The 19,036-nt window shown below is 40.9% G+C and overlaps 1 protein-coding gene across 5 annotated transcripts in view; it reads right to left on the bottom strand.

Moving 5' to 3' along the window:
• The window catches only part of LOC121275835 (integrin beta-1-like), a 129,543-nt gene that overhangs the window by 5,927 nt on the left and 104,580 nt on the right, over positions 1-19,036 (bottom strand). For 4 of the 5 annotated variants that reach the window (XM_041183522.1, XM_041183524.1, XM_041183523.1 and 1 more), the window contains exons 12-16: positions 15,320-15,558; positions 14,243-14,465; positions 8,015-8,241; positions 6,557-6,723; positions 3,890-3,971 (exon numbers count right to left, since the gene is read on the bottom strand). In XM_041183522.1, coding sequence (XP_041039456.1) covers positions 3,894-3,971; positions 6,557-6,723; positions 8,015-8,241; positions 14,243-14,465; positions 15,320-15,558 — 934 coding nt within the window. In that variant the 3' untranslated portion in view covers positions 3,890-3,893. The remainder of the gene's footprint in view (positions 1-3,889; positions 3,972-6,556; positions 6,724-8,014; positions 8,242-14,242; positions 14,466-15,319; positions 15,559-19,036) is intronic. The other variant, XM_041183525.1, reaches the window with a different exon arrangement.

Raw genomic sequence — 19,036 nt, 5'->3', positions numbered from 1 at the left:
TGTCTGGATCAGCTAACATCAGTGGCTGGTAAAGAGCTGAGGTTCAGGATGAAGACATGGGGAAGGATTTTGAGAACGTCAGGTGGGCACAGTGGGAGGTCCCAGGAGTGGCTGGGAAACGGTCTGCCATCTGTGATTTCACTCCAGCGGACCAATTAAGGCTCGCCCACTGTGAAATGCAGCTCCACACTGGCTGGGAAGGGCCGAGTGGGGATGGAGGCCTGTCGGCCACTGGGTCCAAAGGCGACCCAGCAGCCGGTTTAAAAGCAGCCCAGGCAGCCCTGGAAGGCTGCAACGGAAAGACATCTCCTCTGCGTTCCCAAACCGAAGTTATGGAATGGAGTGCGACTGGACACAGCAGATGGGAGGGCAGATTGGGTGGGCACTCAGCCCCCCACTTTTCTAATGAATGCCTTGCTATCCTCCTGGAGGAGGTGGCTGCCAGCAGCCATGATGTGCTGCAGGGCACATAGGGGCAGAACCGCAAGTACTCCAATGACCTGCTGCGCTCAGGAAGGGTGAGTATCATGTTGGCATGGGTCAGTGTGCAGAAGTGTTAAGGTATGACTGTCCCACCGTGGACCTCAGGGGTGCTAGAGCCTGGGTGCCAAATGTCAATGACGCCAGAGCTGGCCAATGGGGTGAGCCCTGGCTGCTTGAACTGAGTTCCTTGTGGCTCGAGGACCATGACTCGGATATGCCCTGTTCCTCTGCTGGGGTTGTCCAGGCTGCAGTGGCACTGCAGGTAGATAGTGGACTAATCAATGCTCCTCTGTTCTTTCAGGATAAGACAAGCTAGGAAGAGAGGGCATGTAATGGCGGAGGGCAGCCCAACCTCCTGCTGTTCAGCAGGCTCGAGCAAGACGCCCTGGAGCTTGAGAGCCGGCATGCCTCCCATGCAACCGGGTGTGGATAGACAGGAGTGTCAGATTAAGGTGTAACCATTCTAGTATAGTGTCTTCGTTGATGGGAGCCTCAAACCTGGAGTCCCATTGATCATTGGAAGACGATGGCACCATGATGCAGATCTCCATCGTCTCACCGCGACAGTGTGATGACCTTAACTAATGACATGTTCTTGTTCTCCCTTTTAGGTTCACGAGCAGGTGTTCACTCTGCAGACCCCGAAGAGCCACCCCTGACTCTGGAGGACCACCAAGCTTCTGTTGCACCTGTGTCATACCGACTCTTTGAAGCAGGAACCAGTGCAGTTACCAGTACCTCAGTGGGCATTAGTTCTGCAGTTAGTATCTCAGTGCACATTGGTGAGGGCACTTCATACTTGCTTGAGTTGCAGGTGGAGGCAGTGTGTGCCCAGGGCGCCGGCAGTCAGAGGACTGCTGGGGACCAGGGTGATGCTCAGTTGACGATGAGCCTCTGGAGCTGTCCATTTGGTGGTAGATGCTGGATGTCCAGCGAGGTGTGGGAAGGTCTGGCAGAGATCCATGACGGTATGTGTGCCATAGTCTCCGTAATGGAGGAGTCCATGCGGTGCACGAGCACAGTGATGACCCTCATGGCTGAGCGCGCACACTTCCATTGAGAGAGTGGCAACTCTCATGGAGGGGCAGCTCCAGGTCCAGAATGAGGGAATGAGAGACAGGTTTTTCATTTACAAGGGGGTCAAGGGTTATGAGGGGCAGGCAGGAAAGTGGAGTTAAGGCCAAGATCAGATCAGCCATGATATTATTGAATGGCAGTGCAGGCCTGATGGGCCAAATGATGTAAGACAGTTCCTATTTCTTATGTTATGTTCGCGAAGGCAGAGGTTGGAGGTGTTTTCTGAAAATGAGCTGATGACATTGGAATCAAATGGAAGGAGACTATACTGGGGAGAGGGAACTATTTACAGTGTCAACAATCATGAATACAATGAGGACATGGTGGAAGGTCAAAGAGAAAAAAAAAAGAGAAAGGGGTTCAGGAGATGGTTCTATGGGAGCTTTAATTTAAACCAAGGAAAGAAATTAGCACTGGAGGTAGCTGAACAGATGGTCTTTATCTTGGGAGCAAAGAAGTCCAAGAGCTCTATTCACATGTTAGAGATAAGGATGGAGGAGGCTCAGTTTAAGGAGAATGCTGGTAATGAAAAGAGTCTTCTCTTAATTTTACGATCTACAACTGAAAGCACACATGTCCTGTAATCAGTCTTCCCTGGAAAAAGGATAGGGTTAAAATCATCACTATTATCCTTTTGTTCTCCAGCAGCAAGTCCTCATTTATTGGGTGGATAGAGGAAGAGGGAGGACAGGCTTGGACAGTTACAAGTAATGAGATTTTTGTAAAGGCATGATTAGGATCTTGTGCATTGAAAGACTATAAGCATTTTTCAGTATAGTGGATGCAAACAGACCTATTTAAGTGCCAGTGGAATCCTTAAAAAAGTTAAAAATTACATGATTCCACAATCTTATAGAATTCCAAACTGCTGCATAGATTAATTAAAATGAAAAATAAAATTTGCAATTCATGATTGAAAGTTATTTTTATTTAGCTTTTGCGGTTAATCAGTAATCACCTCCCTCTTCCGTTACTTAGTTCACCAAAAAGGAAGAAGAACAGTAATAGCATGGGAACACCATCATGTCCAGGTCTCTCAACATCCAGACCATGGCATATTGCCATTCTTTCATTACCACTGGGTCCATATCCTAGAATTATCGAACACCATTGTGGGAGCACCTGCTACTGCAGCAACCCAAGGTGGTCCACGACTTTCTCAGGGCAACTAAGTATACGTAATACATGGGGCCTTTATAGCACCACATAATGAAAATTAATATTAAAAATTAGGCATAGGCATGCTGAAAGCTTGCTATCCCACTCACAAACTGCTCATCTTCAAATACCAAGGTTCATTCTACTGTAAAATCTGGTGAGCAAGTTACACCTTTAAACAGGATAGAAGTCAAAACCAAGAGCTCGCACTTTGAAGGAATTAAAAATCTCCTTGCCCACTCTTTGTTCGGTTTTGGTAAGTCCAAGTCCCGTGTCTCTGTGGTACAGCATGCTCCTCAGTCCACCAATATTGCACTCAGATGGCTGCTTGGAAAGCAATAAGCTGATGAGGGTACACTGTTCAATTTTTTCTCCATATGTCATCTCCCTTTATAAGGGAGATATCCAGAATGACCTAGACTCTGATCTCAAGCAGGGGCTCAAACAAGCCTTCCTACTCACTATAGCAAAAAAATGGGTTATACTCAACAAAGCACATTACACTGCATTCTAATTTTACTGTTATATGTCCCAGATATTAAAATAGAATCAGTGGATTTTGGATGGTGTACATGTCTGTCCTTTTATTCTAGAATGGGTTTAACTTATTGGAGATATCCTATGAGGTTGGCCACTCCTGTATTTATCATGCATCTAGTAAACAATATACTCTAAGTAAATTATAAAATTCCAAAAAGATATCACCAAAAGGGATAAACATTAAAATAGCTAGAGCTATGAATTTTTGTTTAAAAATCATACAAGTGCTCAGTTAGTAACAGACACAGCCCATGCTCTTCGGCACACAAGGATCTCTAATGAAAACTCGCCATTTCCAACAAGATAAAAATGAAGCAAGCATGTTTTTAAAGGGTACATCTGCTCCTATACTGGGTATACATTAGGGTGAAACTTGCTTAAGTTTCACTATTTTGCTTATCAATGCATTTGATTCTTGTGTGCGTGACTGATGCTATTTGAAACTGTCAAATGCCTCCATTTGCACAGCACCAAATGAAAATACTAAGTACAGTGAATTACATGTTATTTTCCCTTGTAAAGGTTTGAGGTGCTTAAAGGGCAAGTCTTCAGTTACTACAACTTGTTAAATAGGCACAAGCAGAAAAGCAAAAGATGAGAAAAACATGCAAGAAGAGAAGATAATACAAACAGATTTAGAGAGAAGCAACTTTACGCCCATAATTTGGATTCTTGAATTTGTTTATAGGACTCTTGTAAATAGGATTTTCTTGCTACAGAGAGAAGAAATATAAACAAGAAGAATTAACAAAAATTCAAAGAATAATTAGTATAGATCTGAACTTGTACCTTTTTGCCAGTATCTACAAGCTGCAACTTTAAATTGATCCCATTGATAATTGGAGCATATGAAATGTTTCAGTGAAGCAAACCATGAGCCTTTGAAGGCACAAAGTGCACTGGCTACTTCAAAGTTACTTAAAAAGCCGGATCAGTGCTGTGGTGTTAGCATCTGTGCTCACTTGTTTTGGTCCGGGCGGAACACAGATAAGAATGGAGAGGAGATTCATTATGGCAAGAGAGTGATGGAATGTCTTAAGGCAGCTTTGAACAGACAGGTTTACTAAGCTTAGATGATGGTTTCAGTAACTTATTTACACTAATGGAGCTTATATGTACCTGTACATAAAAATACTTGTTTGCTCTATCTGACGGTCAAACTTTTCCACCAATTGTGAATTACGTGCTTTAAAATAAGACTTAAAAAATTCAGGAACTTATTTCCCCAGAACTTCAGTAAATGTTCATTTATAGTAGTGGTGAGTTAGATTAGCAAACTATAACCGAGACAGGAATGGCCTCATTGCTCATTTACTTCCTAAGTCTGCCAAATATTTGATAATCATGGAGAGGAAATTCAGCACAACATGGTCAATACTAACTATTGAAACATTTGGACTATAATGGGACCATAAAGTGTGAAGTCAACTTTGGTACTTCCAATCAAACAGGCAGTTACCCCACCTTCTTCCTGCTGAATTCAGCATTTTGAGACACAGGAAAAAGGGAGGGGAAAGGAAGGGCAGGGTTCATTTGTAAAATGTCCCACTGAAGACTCATTTGAAGTATTTGATTAGTGCTCTGTTTTGGATAATCTATTCCATTACTATTTTACTGGGACCTCCGCTAACTTCAAGTCATTCAGAAAGACTGAAGTTTGACAAGCTAAATTTATCTCCAATTCAGTTCTGTACTTGGTGTAGAGGGTTACATGTGTAAATGAGTCACCAATTTAAGCTGTTAAGTAAACTCATCTCTTATACCGAATGAATGGACTTTACTGTACAGAGTTGTATAACACTAAGTATATATTTTCATACCAATGTCATTATAGACACAGTCTTTTGGGACACCATTGAAAAATCACAAGAGGCATAGATCTTTCTTCAATGATAGCAAAGTTCCAGTGCAGATTAAACTTCTGTATAAAATATGTCTAAGCAAGTTTCCTCCATGAGTCAGAATTTTAAACGTGGGTCAATGAGTTGTGGTATCCACCTAGTAATGAAGCAAATATGCTCAGCAGTTGCTCAATGATAAACCAGTGACTCCTAGGAGGATAAGGGCAGGTGAGACATAAAGGTGTCACTTTGGGGTCAACATAGCACCAAGATGACACTTCTGGCAATGAAAGCTTGAAAACAAATCAACGTCCTATGAAACTCCAATACTGTAACCAGAAAGGTCTATGGTGCTTTAGGGTACTGTTAATAATTATCCAGCCTTGCTTACTAATAGAAACCCACGATTCCTACCATCTAGAAGGACAAGGGCAGCAGATAGATGGGAATACCACCACCTGGAAGTTCCCCTCCAAGCCACGCACCATCATGACTTGGAAATATATCGCCGTTCCTTCACTGTGTCAAAATCCTGGAACTCACTCCCTGACAGCACTGTGGATGTACCTACACCACATAGACTGCAGTGGTTCATGAAGGCAGCTCACCACCACCTTCTCAAGGTCAATTAGGGATGGGCAATAAATGCCGGCCCAGGCAGTGATGCCCACATCCTGTAAATGAATTTAAAAAACCTGGAAGGGTAGACCTATCACTACGCCTAGGATTCTTGAACCTGCTCCCAATATCTCTGATAGGCCAATGACTCAGAGGGCAGGGGGCTCTTTATTTGAAGACAGAACCATACCAATTCTCTATGAAGGAAGATGACATGGTTTTAAAACCACAGTGGCGTCTTTTCCACACTTGGGGAGTGGAAGGAAGGTGGTGGTAAGGAAGGAGTGATTCGTAACCTCTACTCTGGCAACATTTTTTGTATTTAGGTAAATGTAGAAAGAAATGCTCATTTAAGGTTGCAAACGCTCTACTTTTGTGGATCTTTGCATTATCTTTGTTTAAGAGACACAAAATGGTTAACAGTTTCAGCATGTCAGAACCCAGCTGACCAAAGAGAAAAAAAATCCACATATCACATAGCTCCCATGTAGACTGGTGCTACAAAGATTATTTCATTAGTTATTTCATATCTTTGGACAAACACCTATTACTTCATAACATCACTGTTACCAGCAACAGAAAATTACCTTGACATTTCTTAATCAGATCTGTCACTATATGGCATACTTCTGATAGCAAGTTACTACATCACCAGCTTAGAGCAATATATAAGGTGTCATTCACATTCTTAACAATGGGATCTGAAAATCTGGTACTGAGGTCTTGTATAACAAGGGTAAAAGCCCACCTTCATTGATAGGATTCTTTGTTATTTTTTCATTATTTTGTTAAGCTTGTGACTGAATTGTTATTGACAATTTTCCAAATATGATACTTACTGTATCCCATTTGGCATTCATCTTCTCTTTTTCAAATTTTGCAAACTCCCTTCTGTCATGAATGATCATCAGCAATTTCCATATCAGCAACAAGGCAAGGCCTATCAAGACAATACCAGCAACCACACCAGCTACAATTGGAATGATGTCAGGTGCTTGCGGACATTCTAGAAGAAAATATTTAAAAATAAAAGTTGTAAAAAATTTCCTTTGAATACTGAATTATTTTGTATAGCCAAATAAAACCCACTTTAGATTTTATGGGCTTTGGGATACTCAATATTACAGCTATTCTTCAGAATCAGGCCAGAGTCCTCCCATCATTATGTTGTTGCCACCACCAACTAAATTAGAAGCACTGAGAAATATGGAACCCTTCAAAATGCACGAAGGTCATTGCACAGTGAATGCAACCCTACCAGCTGTTAGGTTTTAGCTGTTTCCATACAAATTATTTAGTTCTCATTCTTGAAATATTCCACATCCCTGGAGAATGTAATCAAGCTGACGTAGCATATGGGTTAATGCCTGCCTTAAGAGTACATTAAATTGATTAGACATGCAACTCATCTTATGCAGAGCCTTTAAATGTTCTATTCCCTTCTGACAAGACTATATACTGACTTGCACTATACAAAAATTGAAGTACTTTCAGGTTCCACATTGAAGCATACCAGTTTTTACTAGAACGAGGATCAATTAACCTTGAAATATATGAAATTTAGTCATTAGAAAATACACTTCATTTTAAACTGATAACTACACCAACTGATATTCTACATTCTTTTCACATTTTCCTCCGCATAGCATGGTTCTTCAGGAGAATGTTAACTCTTCATTAGAAGTTACAGCAGCAGTTGTGATCTTGACAAATCTGTTCTGATGCAAGAGACTTAACCAAAATCCCTTTTGTACTTATAAGTGCTAACAGACCCATAGTATATTTTCGACAATTGAAGTTTTCATTTCAGGTGCCTAACATTTGCATTTTCCTCTTTGTTAAATTTGACAAATCCTTTGCTGGCAGTTTCCTACCGTGTTTTGTACTATTTTGCCCATCTGTTTTATTGCCAATAATTTTTCGTAGCTTGACTGATATAACCATTGTAAACTAATAGTCCTCTAGTTTTTACAATGGTAAAACACCATTCATGCTTTTTTTTAAATGGTCAACAGTTATTAACTCTTCTAATTACCAAGAATGATGATGCATACTAAATTCTTCTTTCTCTTCTGTGCTGGCTAATCTTACAAAGGGACTGTACCTTTCTTTCCCAATTCCAATGGAAACAAAACGCTTACTTTGTTTACAAAAGATGACTGACTTGCAGTCTATTTCTTGCATTTGTTTTTATTTAAAATTTGTAGCACTAAAATTTGAATCAATAGACTTAGCAATTGAGTATGCATTTAGGGCAACTATGGCTCATCGCTCTATTTAGAACACACCACACTCACCTGGTTTTTCAGTAACATGAACTTCTGGGACATTCTGGTCATTAACGGAATAGGAGAAGTAGAACCAACAATCATCCTCATCCTTCTCCTTACAATGAGCAATTGATGGAACTTGGCCTGGTTGTGGCAATTCATCCTGCTTTTTCACCACATTCACTTCAAACTCACACTGATCACAGGTATCTTTCTTAGGTCCTTTTTTAAAGGCTTTACACTGAACACAATCCCTATGAAACACACAGCATTGAAAATGCTAATTTGTACAAAGTTTCCCACAATGGCATTTCAAAGATTACATTATAGACTGGATAATTTGGATTAAATAGTTTATATAAAGTTCACAAGAAGATTGCTTGCATCACTTTCTATAGTATATGTATAATTTGTATACTAAAATGCTTTCATAAACATTAAGTGCACGCAGATGTGCAAAGTATTTCATAAATGGTAAGAGATTAGAAAGTGTAGATGTACAAAGGGACCTGGTGTCCTTGTCCATAAGTCACTGAAAGCTAATATGCAGGGGCAGCAAGCAATTAGGCAGGCTAATGGAATGGTAGCCTTTATCACAAGCAGATTTGAGTACAGGAGTAGTGAAGTCTTGCTTCAATTGTATAGAAGCTTGGTTGGACCACACCTGGAGTAGTGTGTGCAGTTTTGGTCCCTTACCTCAGAAAGGATATTATTGCCATAGAGGGAGTGCAACAAAGGTTCACCAGACTTGTTCCACGGATGGCAGGACTATCTTGAGAAGAGAGATTGGGGAAACTGGGACTATATTCTCTATTTCGAAGAGTGAGAGGTGATCTCATTGAAACCTACAGAATACTTAAAGGATTAGATGGGTAGATGCAGCTAAGGTGTTTCCCTTGGTTGGGGAGTCTAGAACCAGGGGACACAATTTCAAAATAAAGAGGAAGCCACTTAGGACCGAGATGAAGAGGAATTTCTTTACTCCGGAGGTTGTGAATCTTTGGAATTCTCTGCTCCAGAGGGCTGTGGAAGCTCAGTCACTGAGTACGTTTAAGGGAGAGATTAATAAATTTCTGATTAACAATAACATAAAGGGATTTGGGGGTAGTGTGGGTAAAATGCATTGAAGTATTTGATCAGCCATAATCATATTGAATGGCTGAGCAGGCTCGATGGGCTGAATGGCCTTCTCCTGTTCCTATGTTCCAAGTTACATTAATTACAGTACTAAAAGGCGATACATAAGCACAGCATTGAGACAAAATACAGATGAGACTAACTACTTAAATGAGGAAAGTGAGGTAGAGGGGCAGAGAGATGTAGGGAAGAGAAGGCAACAGAAGACACAGCCACCAATGGTGGAACGATTAAAATTAGGAGTTCTCAAGAGTCCAGAATTAGATGAGAACAGATATTTTGAAGGTTTGTGGGGCTGGCAAGTACAGTGATAGGGAGAGGTGAGGGCATGAGGGATTTAAAAACAAGGATGAGAATTTTAAAATCAAGGATGAAGAGATAATGTAGCTCAGTAAGCACAGAGGTGATAGGTGCACAGGACTTGGTGAGAGTTAGGACACAGGCAGCGGAATTTTTGCTGACCTCAAGCTTACAAAGGGTAGAATGTGGGAGACCAGCCAGGAGTGTATTGGAATATTCCAGTCTAAGGTAGCAAAGGCATGAATGAGGGTTTCAGCAACAGATGAGCTGAATCAGGGTAGAGTTACTTAAAAAAGCAAGCAGCATTCTAACATGCATCAAAATCTTTTATTTTTACACAATAACTTAGAAAACATTTTGAGGTGAGGTTAAACACATGACGTTTGTGGAAAATAGACACACTTAAGAGTATCTTGAGAGGGTAGATCTAGCTAGAAAGTGGAATCAAAGCAGCTGTCAGTGATGAGGTAAAGGAGGGGAGAGGACAGAGTTAAAGGAATGGAGAGTCCAAGAGTTGGATGGTAATGCTGGACAAAATGAGAGATTGAACAGTGAAGATCACAGAATAGGTTTTGTTTAAAGACAAGGAAAATAATTTTAAATTTGAGATGTAAGTGGACAAGTAGCCAGCATACACCAGGGATGATGGATGAGCTGGGATTGGGGTGGGGCAGAACTACAGTAGAGTATTAGATGAATTGAAATTTATGGAGTTTGGAGGACAGTCTACAAAATGTCTGGGCGCCTACAAGTGCAATGAACAGCAAGCAAGGTTTCTTTGACGTTGATCGCAAAATCTTGGCCATTATGTCTAGTGGTGACCAAACATCTCACCTTCTATGAGGGAAAGATAGCTAATGCTGCATCAGCCAGATCTGGGACATGAATGGCTTCTGGTAGAACAGATCAGGTACAATTCAGCATTCAGTGACAAGTCGGAAATTCAGAGCAATGTACAGGAAATAACTACCTTAGCTATAGATATCACACTTGGGAAGTTAATAAAAGACTTCTCCCTCAAAATTGTACAAAACATATTCTGAAGATACTTGGCTCAATTTGGACTGATTTGACCTTTATTAGTACAAATACTCAAAACATCAGTAACTTGGTGAGCGTTTTGACTTAGTATCTCACATGCCAGTAACTCAATTTTAGCCATATCATTTTGACAGTGTGGTATTTACTACTTGCTAGGAAAACAAAGACATCTCTCAGTAATTGAAAGAGCTTCTCAAAGATGATTCTTCAATCGAGACTAGTGCAATGTATGAGGGAGACCTTACCTGATCCTCCAAAAGAAAAAACACTTTTGAAAAATCATTGGAAATAATTCAATGTTATCCTATCAAAACAGGGTGGGGGCTACTCCATGTACTTCCCCTTAGGTCATAAGATTATAGAAATAGGAGCAGGGGTGCACCATTTAGCCTGCTCCACCATGGCAGATCTGAACGTGACCTCAACTCCTCTCCTGCCTCCCCCCCCCACCCCCATAACTCTCAATTCCTTTGTAGATCAAAAACATGTCTAGCTTAGCCTTGAATATATTCAATGACCCAGCCTCCACTGCTCCGCTTTCTGGCATAGAGAATTCCAAAGACTAACGATCCTCAGAGAAAAGAATTCCTCCTCATTCATCTTAAATGGGAGATCCCTTATTTTTAAGCTGTGCCCCCCTAGTTTTAGATTCCCCAACGAGGGTAAACATCCTCTCAGCATCTACCTTGCCAAGACCCCTCAGCATCTTATATAGTTCAATAAGATCACGTCTCATTCTTCTAAACTCCAATGAATATAGGTCCAATCTATTCAACGTTTCCTCATAAGGCAAGCTTCCTTCATTCCAGTAATCAGCCTAATAAACCTTCTCTGAAACACTTTCAATGCAAGTATGTCCCTCCTTAAGTAAGGAGACCAAAACTGTACACAGTACTCTAGGTGTGGTCTCACCAATACACTGTACATTTGTAGCAAGATTTTCTAGTTTTACACTAACCACCCCCCACATTGTGATAAAGGCCAAAATCCACTTGCCTTCCTAATTACTTGCTGCACCTGTTTGTGATTTTGAGATTCATGTACAAGGACACTTAGGTCCCTCTGTAATGCAGCATTCTGCAGTCTCACTCCATTAAAATAGTATGCTACTTTCTATTTTTCCCGCCAAAGTGACAACCTCACATTTTCCCATATTATACACCATCTGCTAAATTTTGCCCACTCACTTATCCTGTCTATATCCCCTTGCACACTCTTTACATCCTCCTCACAACCTACTTTCCTACCTATCTTTGTATTGTCAGCAAATTTGGCTATGATACAGTTGGTCCCTTCATTCAAGTCATGAGTATCAATTGTAAATGTTTCAGGAATGGTCCCACTAGAAGGCAGCTCACCACCAACTTCTCGAGGCCAACTAGGGATGGGCAATAAATGCTGGCCCAGCCAGCGAAGCTCACATCCCGTGAATGAATAAAAAAAAAAATGAAAGTTGGCAAATGTTACACCACATTTCAAGAAAGGAGGGAGAGAGAAAGCAGTGAACTACAGGCCAATAAGCCTAGCACCAGTTATTGGGAAAATGCCAGAACATATTACTATGGGAGTATAAACAATGCAGTTAGAAAAGCATAGCATGATTAGGACAAGTCAATATAGTTTTACTAAAGGGAAATCCTGTTTGACAAATTTATTAGAGATTTTTGAGGATGTAACTAGTAGGGGAGATAAAGGGGAACCAGTACACTTTCAAAAGGCATTTGTTAAGGTACCACACAAATGGTTAACTGGCAAAAAAAAGGGCTCATGGGGCTGGAGGTAATATATTAGCATGGATAGAGGATTAGCTAACGGGGACTGAAAACAGAGTTTTCGGGGTTTAGGGTATAAACTGGGCTTTCAAGTTGGCAGGCAGTGAACAGTAGAATGCTGCAAGGATCAGTGCTGGGGGCCTCAGCTATTTACAATCTATACTAATGACCAAGATGAAGAAACAGAGAGTAATGTATCTAAGTTTGCTGATGATACCAAGCTAGGTGGGAAGGTAAGCTGTGGGGAGCACACAGAGGCAGCAAAGAGATATAGACAGGTTAGGCAACTGGGCAACAAGATGGCAGATGGAGTATAATACAGGAAAGTGTGAAGTTATTTGCTTTGGTCTTAAGAATAAAAAAGCAGAACTTTTTTTTAAAAAAGGTAAGAAATTTCTAAGAGACTTGGGAGTGCTAGTTCAAGGAACACAGGAAGTTAGCATGCAAATACAGCAAGCAATTATAAAGGCAAATAGCAAGTTGGCCTTTATTGCAAGGGGATTGGAGTACAAGAATAAAGAAGTCTTGTTACAGATGCACAGGGTTTTGGTGAGACCGCCCCTGGAGTAGTGTTTGCGGTTTTGACCTTCACATTTAAGGAAGAATATACTTGCACTGGGTCGAGGGGGATGTTCTATGATGAGAGGCTGAGTAAATTGGGCTTATACGCTTTGGAGTTTAGAAGAATGAGGCACAATCTCATTGAAACCTACAAAATTGTGAAGAGATTTGATAAGGTGGATGCTGAGAGATTGTTTTCATTGGTTGGAGAACCCAAAACACAGGGGCAGAGTCTCAGGATAAGGGGCTGATCATTTAGAACTGAGATGAGGAGAAATTTCTTTACTCAAAGGGATGTGAATCTTTGGAATTCTATACAGCAGAGTTGTGGATGCTCTATCATTGAATACATTTCAGACTGGGATAGATAGATTTTTGGTGTCTCAGGGAATTAAGGGGTATAGGGAGCAGGCAGGAGAATGGAGTTGAAGTCCAAGATCAGCCATCATCATTTTGAATAGCAGAGCAGGTTCGACGGGCTGTGTCTACTCTTGCTCTTATTTCTTATTTTATGTCCTAAATAATTGAGACCCAGCACTGATCCCTGTGGTACTCCAGACGTTAGTTCGTCAACCTTAAAACGATCCACTTAGCCAGGCACGCTGTTCCCCATTAGTTAATCAATCAGCTAACTATGCTAATATGTTACCCCAACACCAAAAAAACTTTTATGCGGCACCTTATTGAAAGCCTTTTGGCAATCCAAATACATTACATCTTCTAGTTTCCCTTTATCTACCCAGCTTGTTACCTCCTCAAAGAACTTAAACAAATTTGTCAAACCTGATTTCCCTTTCACAAAATCATGCTGACTGTGCTTGATTACACGATTCTCAAAATGTTTTCTGCTACCTCCTTAATAATGTATTCTAGCATTTTCCCAATGACAGATGTTAGGCTAACTGGCTTATAACTTCCTGCTCTGTTTCAATACTTTATTGAATAGAGGTGCCACATTTGCGGTTTTCCAATCCGCTGGGACATTTTCAGAATCTAGAGAATCTTGGGAGATTACAACCAATGCATCCACTATCTCTGCACCCACTTTCTTTAAGATTCTCGGATGCAAACCATCCAGTCCAGGGCACTTATCAATATTTAGTCCCATCAGTTTTCCCAGTACTTTTTCTCTAGTGATCATGATTATAAGATCATAAGAAATGGGAGCAGGAGTAGGCCATTCAGCCATTTCCTTGTTTCCCCACTATTAATTCCCAAGTCTCATCCTCCAAGGGATCAACGCTGAGTTTAGCCACTCTTCCTTTTTTTAAATATTTGTAGAAGCTTTTATTTTTAATGTGTTTTAATATTTTTTCTCATTTTCCCCAGATTGCCCTTTCCCTTTTAAACTCAATAATGGAACCCTTTAAGGGGATTAAGTAGCATTGTTCACAAAATTTACGTAATACTGGATTATATACCTTTCAATCACTTAATTACTTACTTGTGTTCTGTACAGACTCCAGGGCAGGTCGGACACATTTCACAGGCAGGTCCCTGGAATTTAGGATCAGTGCATTTACAGCGGCCACATTCACATGTGCCTCTCCCATTACACATCTGTCCATTCTTTGAAATACATGTTGAATTATCCATGGAGCAATCACAAGCATTGCCAGAATAGCTGGGGTTGCATTCACACACCCGACACTTACAGATACCATTTCCTGCAAAAGATGACAATTCAGAAAAGTTTTAAATCTATCTCCAAACTTTTGCTTCACATAACCTCTTCCTCACTCTGCCCCTGTTGACATATTTGTAGAAGAGATCAATACTCAATACTTAAGTTGGTTAAGACACTCTTTGGGAAATGCAGCAGGTGCCTGCTGGGCTGTTGGGAGAATGGGGAGAAAAAGCAGATATTGTGAATTTGCCATGGCTTAAAGCTCAATTTATTTATTACAGTTAAAATGGACTTCATTGCCATTGTATATTTCTCCAAATCTATGGATGTAGAAGTCCATTTTCAAGTATTTAATAGATTTTTAAAGCCTTCATATTTAAAAACTGAACTGCAAAATGTTAAGTTTCTAATTAATAAAGGCTGATGAAATGATTCCCTGAATTGAAAAAAAGTACTGAAAATGCTTAAAAGCACAAGGGAGGATATATTAGGTTAAAGAAGCACAATGTAAATAAAGCTCTAGGCTAACAATTTCTTTCCAAGGTGCAGCTGGCTGCTGCTCGAGTTCAACACAGCATGTGTCAAATTATGAGATAAGGCAACACCAAACCACAATAGAATTGAGTGACATTCAAATGAACTGAAGTAAAAAAAATGGTTCTGTATGAATTATATACTTGTGCATTAAGACTGAATTTAAATATATCATCTGACACTTTGAAGCTATTGAAATTCTCCACCTTGGGGATTGAATACAGATATGTAACACAGGTGTTGCAAAAGTTTTCAAACATTTGGCCATTATAAAAGGGTAATGTCAAGTAAGTTGCAAAGAAACATGAAGATCAGTAAACCAGTATATGGAAATATAAATTCACTGTGCTGTAAACTTGCCTCCACAAATTAATCCATTGGATCGGTCACAATTGAAGTTATCACATTCACAATATTTGCCTGAGATGATTTCATTGGGATTTTCCCTCTTTTTGCAGACACATTCCCCACAGATACAGTCACCATTGTCACTACAGATTAGGGATGTATTATCTTTTCTACATGAAGCATCCATATCCTCACTATTTACTTCATCAGTGCTGCATTCACAAAATCGGCCAATTCGTCCTTTGTTACATCTGAAAACGAAGCAGTCCACATCTCCAAGTTAGTGGCTGAAAAATACAGTGCTAATTGATTTAAAAAGCAAACAATGTACTTCTCATTTATCTTTTCTTCACCTCCCCACCGTTGTAAAAAATATGTGAGCCCCATAGTTGCACTGTGTTTTTATCTGGTGGCACTGGTAGATAGTCAACTTTCCCAATTTAGACCAACATGTCTGAGGGTCAATAATGCAAGCCTTTTGCAACACTAGTGTTGTCCAGTATTTCTGCATGCCTACAAAGGAAAGGACTGACCATATCAGATAATGGAATGACAACTCATTTGGAATACTTTCAGGTACTCCTCTCATGATGCAGCAGGGCTGGAGTTTATGATACTTATACAAAGGTAGGCAGTTTCCTGGCATTTTGAAGAGGGACAGCTGCTAGTAAGAAACAAGGACAAAGGAGGTAACCATTTGAATAATTTTCAAATTAAGGCTACCCCCTAGCTTGTGCAGGTAACCCACAATGGTGTGTGCTGAGCCCCTTGGGTACATTTCAGGCTGAGGTCTTCATGCCCAATATTCTGCAGTATGCCGAGTGCCAGTGTATGCACAGATTTAACCTCAGGACACTTCTCTAGTGTACCAGAATTGACATACAGTATTATCTTCTGCAGCTGAGTAGAATAGCAATGTTTGGTGTATTTACAGTCATAGGCTGAGGATTTGGGCTTCGCTGGCTAGTCCAGCATTTATCGCCCAGCCCTAGTTGTCCTCAAGAAGGTGATGGTGAGCTGCCTTCTTGAACTGCTGCAGTCCATGTGATGTAGGTACACCAACAGTGCTGTTGGGAAGGGAGTTCCAGGATTTTGGCCCAGCGACAGTGAAGGAATGGCGAAATATTTCCAAGTCAGGATGGTGAGTGACTTGGAACAGAACTTCCAGGTGGTGGTGTTCCCATCTATCTGCTGTCCTTATCCTTCTAGATGGTAGTGGTCGTGGGTTTGGAAAGTGCTGTCTAATGAGCCTTGGTGAATTCCTGCACTGCATCCTGTAGATGGTACACACTGCTGCTACTGTGCATTGGTGGTGGAGGGAGGTTTTAAAACAATATTTTACATTGACACCATTGAGTGAGTTGGGCCAGTTTGGTCCTTAAGCATCATCAAGCCCAAACCAGGAAGGAAAGTCCCACAGCGCTGGCTGGGAAATGCTTTCCCTCTATCCCGCAGAGGTATGTGGTGGGGCCTCAACTTTTAAAATTTATATCAATGACTTAGATGAAGGGTGCGAAGGCATGGTAGCGAAATTTGCAGATGACACAAAGATAGGTAGGAAAGTATATTATGAAGAGGACATAAGAGAGGTTGCAAGCAGATATAGTAAGTTGAGTGAGTGGGCAAAAATCTGGCAGATGGGAGTGTAATGTGGGGAAAATATGAAGTTGTTTATTTTGGCAGGAAGAATAAAAAAGCAGAGTATTACTTAAATGGAGAATGATTGCAGAATTCTGAGATCCAGAGGAATCTAGATGTTCTAGCGCATGAGTCACAAAAAGTTAGTATGTGGGTACAGCACGTAATTAATTAAGGAGGTTGGTGGAATGCTATCCTTTATTACAAGAGGAGTGGAACATAAAAGTAACGATGTTATACAGGACATTGGTGAGACCACATTTTTTTTTTATTCATTCATGGGAGGCTAGCATTTATTACCCAATCCCTCATTGCCCTTGTTCAGAGGGCATTTAAAAGTCAACCACATTGCTGTGTGTCTGGAGTCACATGTAGGCCAGGCCAAGTAAGGACAGCAGATTTCCTTCCCTAAAGGACATCAGTGAACCAGATGGGTTTTTACAACAATCGATAATGATTTTACAGTCATGATTAGACTTTTAATTCCAGATTTTTATTGAATTCAAATTCCACTATCTGCTATGGTAGGATTTGAACCCGGGTCCCCAGAGCATTACCCTGGGTCCCTGGATTACTAGTCCAGCAACAATACCACATCACCTTCCCAATACTTGAATACTGTGTGCAGTTTTGGTCTCCTTATTTAAGGAAAGATGTAAATGTGTTGGTGGTGGTTTACCAGATTGATACCTGGAATGAACAGGTTGTCTTATGAGGAAAGGTTGGACAGACTGGGCTTGTTTCCACTGGAGTTTAGAAGAGTAAAGGTGACTTGATTTAAGTATATAAGATCCTGAACAGTTTTGGGAAGGTTGATGTGGAAAGGATGTTTCCTCTTGTGGGTGAATCCAGGACCAGTGGACATTGTCTTAAAATTAGGGGTCGCCCTTATAGGACAGATATGAGGGGAACTTTTTTCTCTCAAACGGTTGTGTGACTTTGGAAGGTGGAGTTAGATAGATTCCTTTGCTTAATGAGAATCTAAGGTGATCAGGGGTAGATGGGATGTGGAATTTAAAACACAAACAGATCAGCCATGTTCTTATGGAGTAGCGGAGCAGGCTCAAGGGGCCGAATAGTCTAATTCAGTTACCATATAAGCATACCAAATAGGAGAGTGCGGAGCCTGGGTGGACAGCAGACTACAAACTCCTAGAGGATACTGTGGCCTGTTTTGGGATGGGATTGGGGGGGCGGGGGGGTGGAGAGGGAAATGGTGGCTTGGTGGGGGCGGGGCAGTGACATGACAAGTGAAACATCAGAAGTTGAGATAAAGGGTGAGAGTAACAGCTGGATATGGCTGTGAGAGAGGGAAAATAACAGCTCAGACTGCTGCAGAGTATTTCTGTAGTCTTAGGCTCTTGTACCGACAGTAATTTCCAGGCTACAATTAACAAAAGTTGTTGTCTCAAACCTTGCTGGAAAAATAAAGGTGAATGCACGCTGACACCATTACTAATGCAAGTTAGCTAAAAAAGAGCTACGCCGTGAGTTGCTAATCCTCAGAACTTGCTGGGAAATTTACTCCATTCTGCTGTTTGCCTTGCACAAACAGCACCTCACTCTCAACCGCCCTGTTAATTTTAAGAACATCCTGATTTACACATTAAGCTCATTAAACTCACAGCAGAAAGTTACAACTCATAAGAGAGCATTACACAATATCCTGGTCGTTAATACAACCTCCCCAGCAGAAAGAGAACAATTTAAATTGTTGAGTCTCATTCCTGTATGCAGTAAAAATGGCAAATTTTGAACTTCTACAGCCATGAAATTCACGAGGGACAGCAGCGGCAGCCTGGGTGGGTGGTTAAATAGTTACACGGCGTTCTGATTCCAGTTCCATTGGAGTATCAGGATTCCTATTTGGAATGCCTCAGTGTGTCAAATGCAGGTTCACTGTTGTAACTGTATCGAAGAGGGTCAGGTTCACAGCACGGTCAAGGTTAGGCAAAAGGACTTGATTATATGTGGCTTGATATTGAGATTTTCTTGTTGTTGATGTTTCCAATATCTCTCCTCCAACAATTACTGCGCATCGACAGCAGTAAGAGGAGATGGGGCAAGATTTGTATTTATGTGTCTCTGTTC

The sequence above is a fragment of the Carcharodon carcharias genome, chromosome 3, assembly GCF_017639515.1.
Source record: "Carcharodon carcharias isolate sCarCar2 chromosome 3, sCarCar2.pri, whole genome shotgun sequence".
Lineage (NCBI taxonomy): Eukaryota > Metazoa > Chordata > Chondrichthyes > Lamniformes > Lamnidae > Carcharodon > Carcharodon carcharias.
Note: the sequence above shows the minus strand (reverse complement) of the source record. Positions and strands in the feature narration are given on the sequence as shown.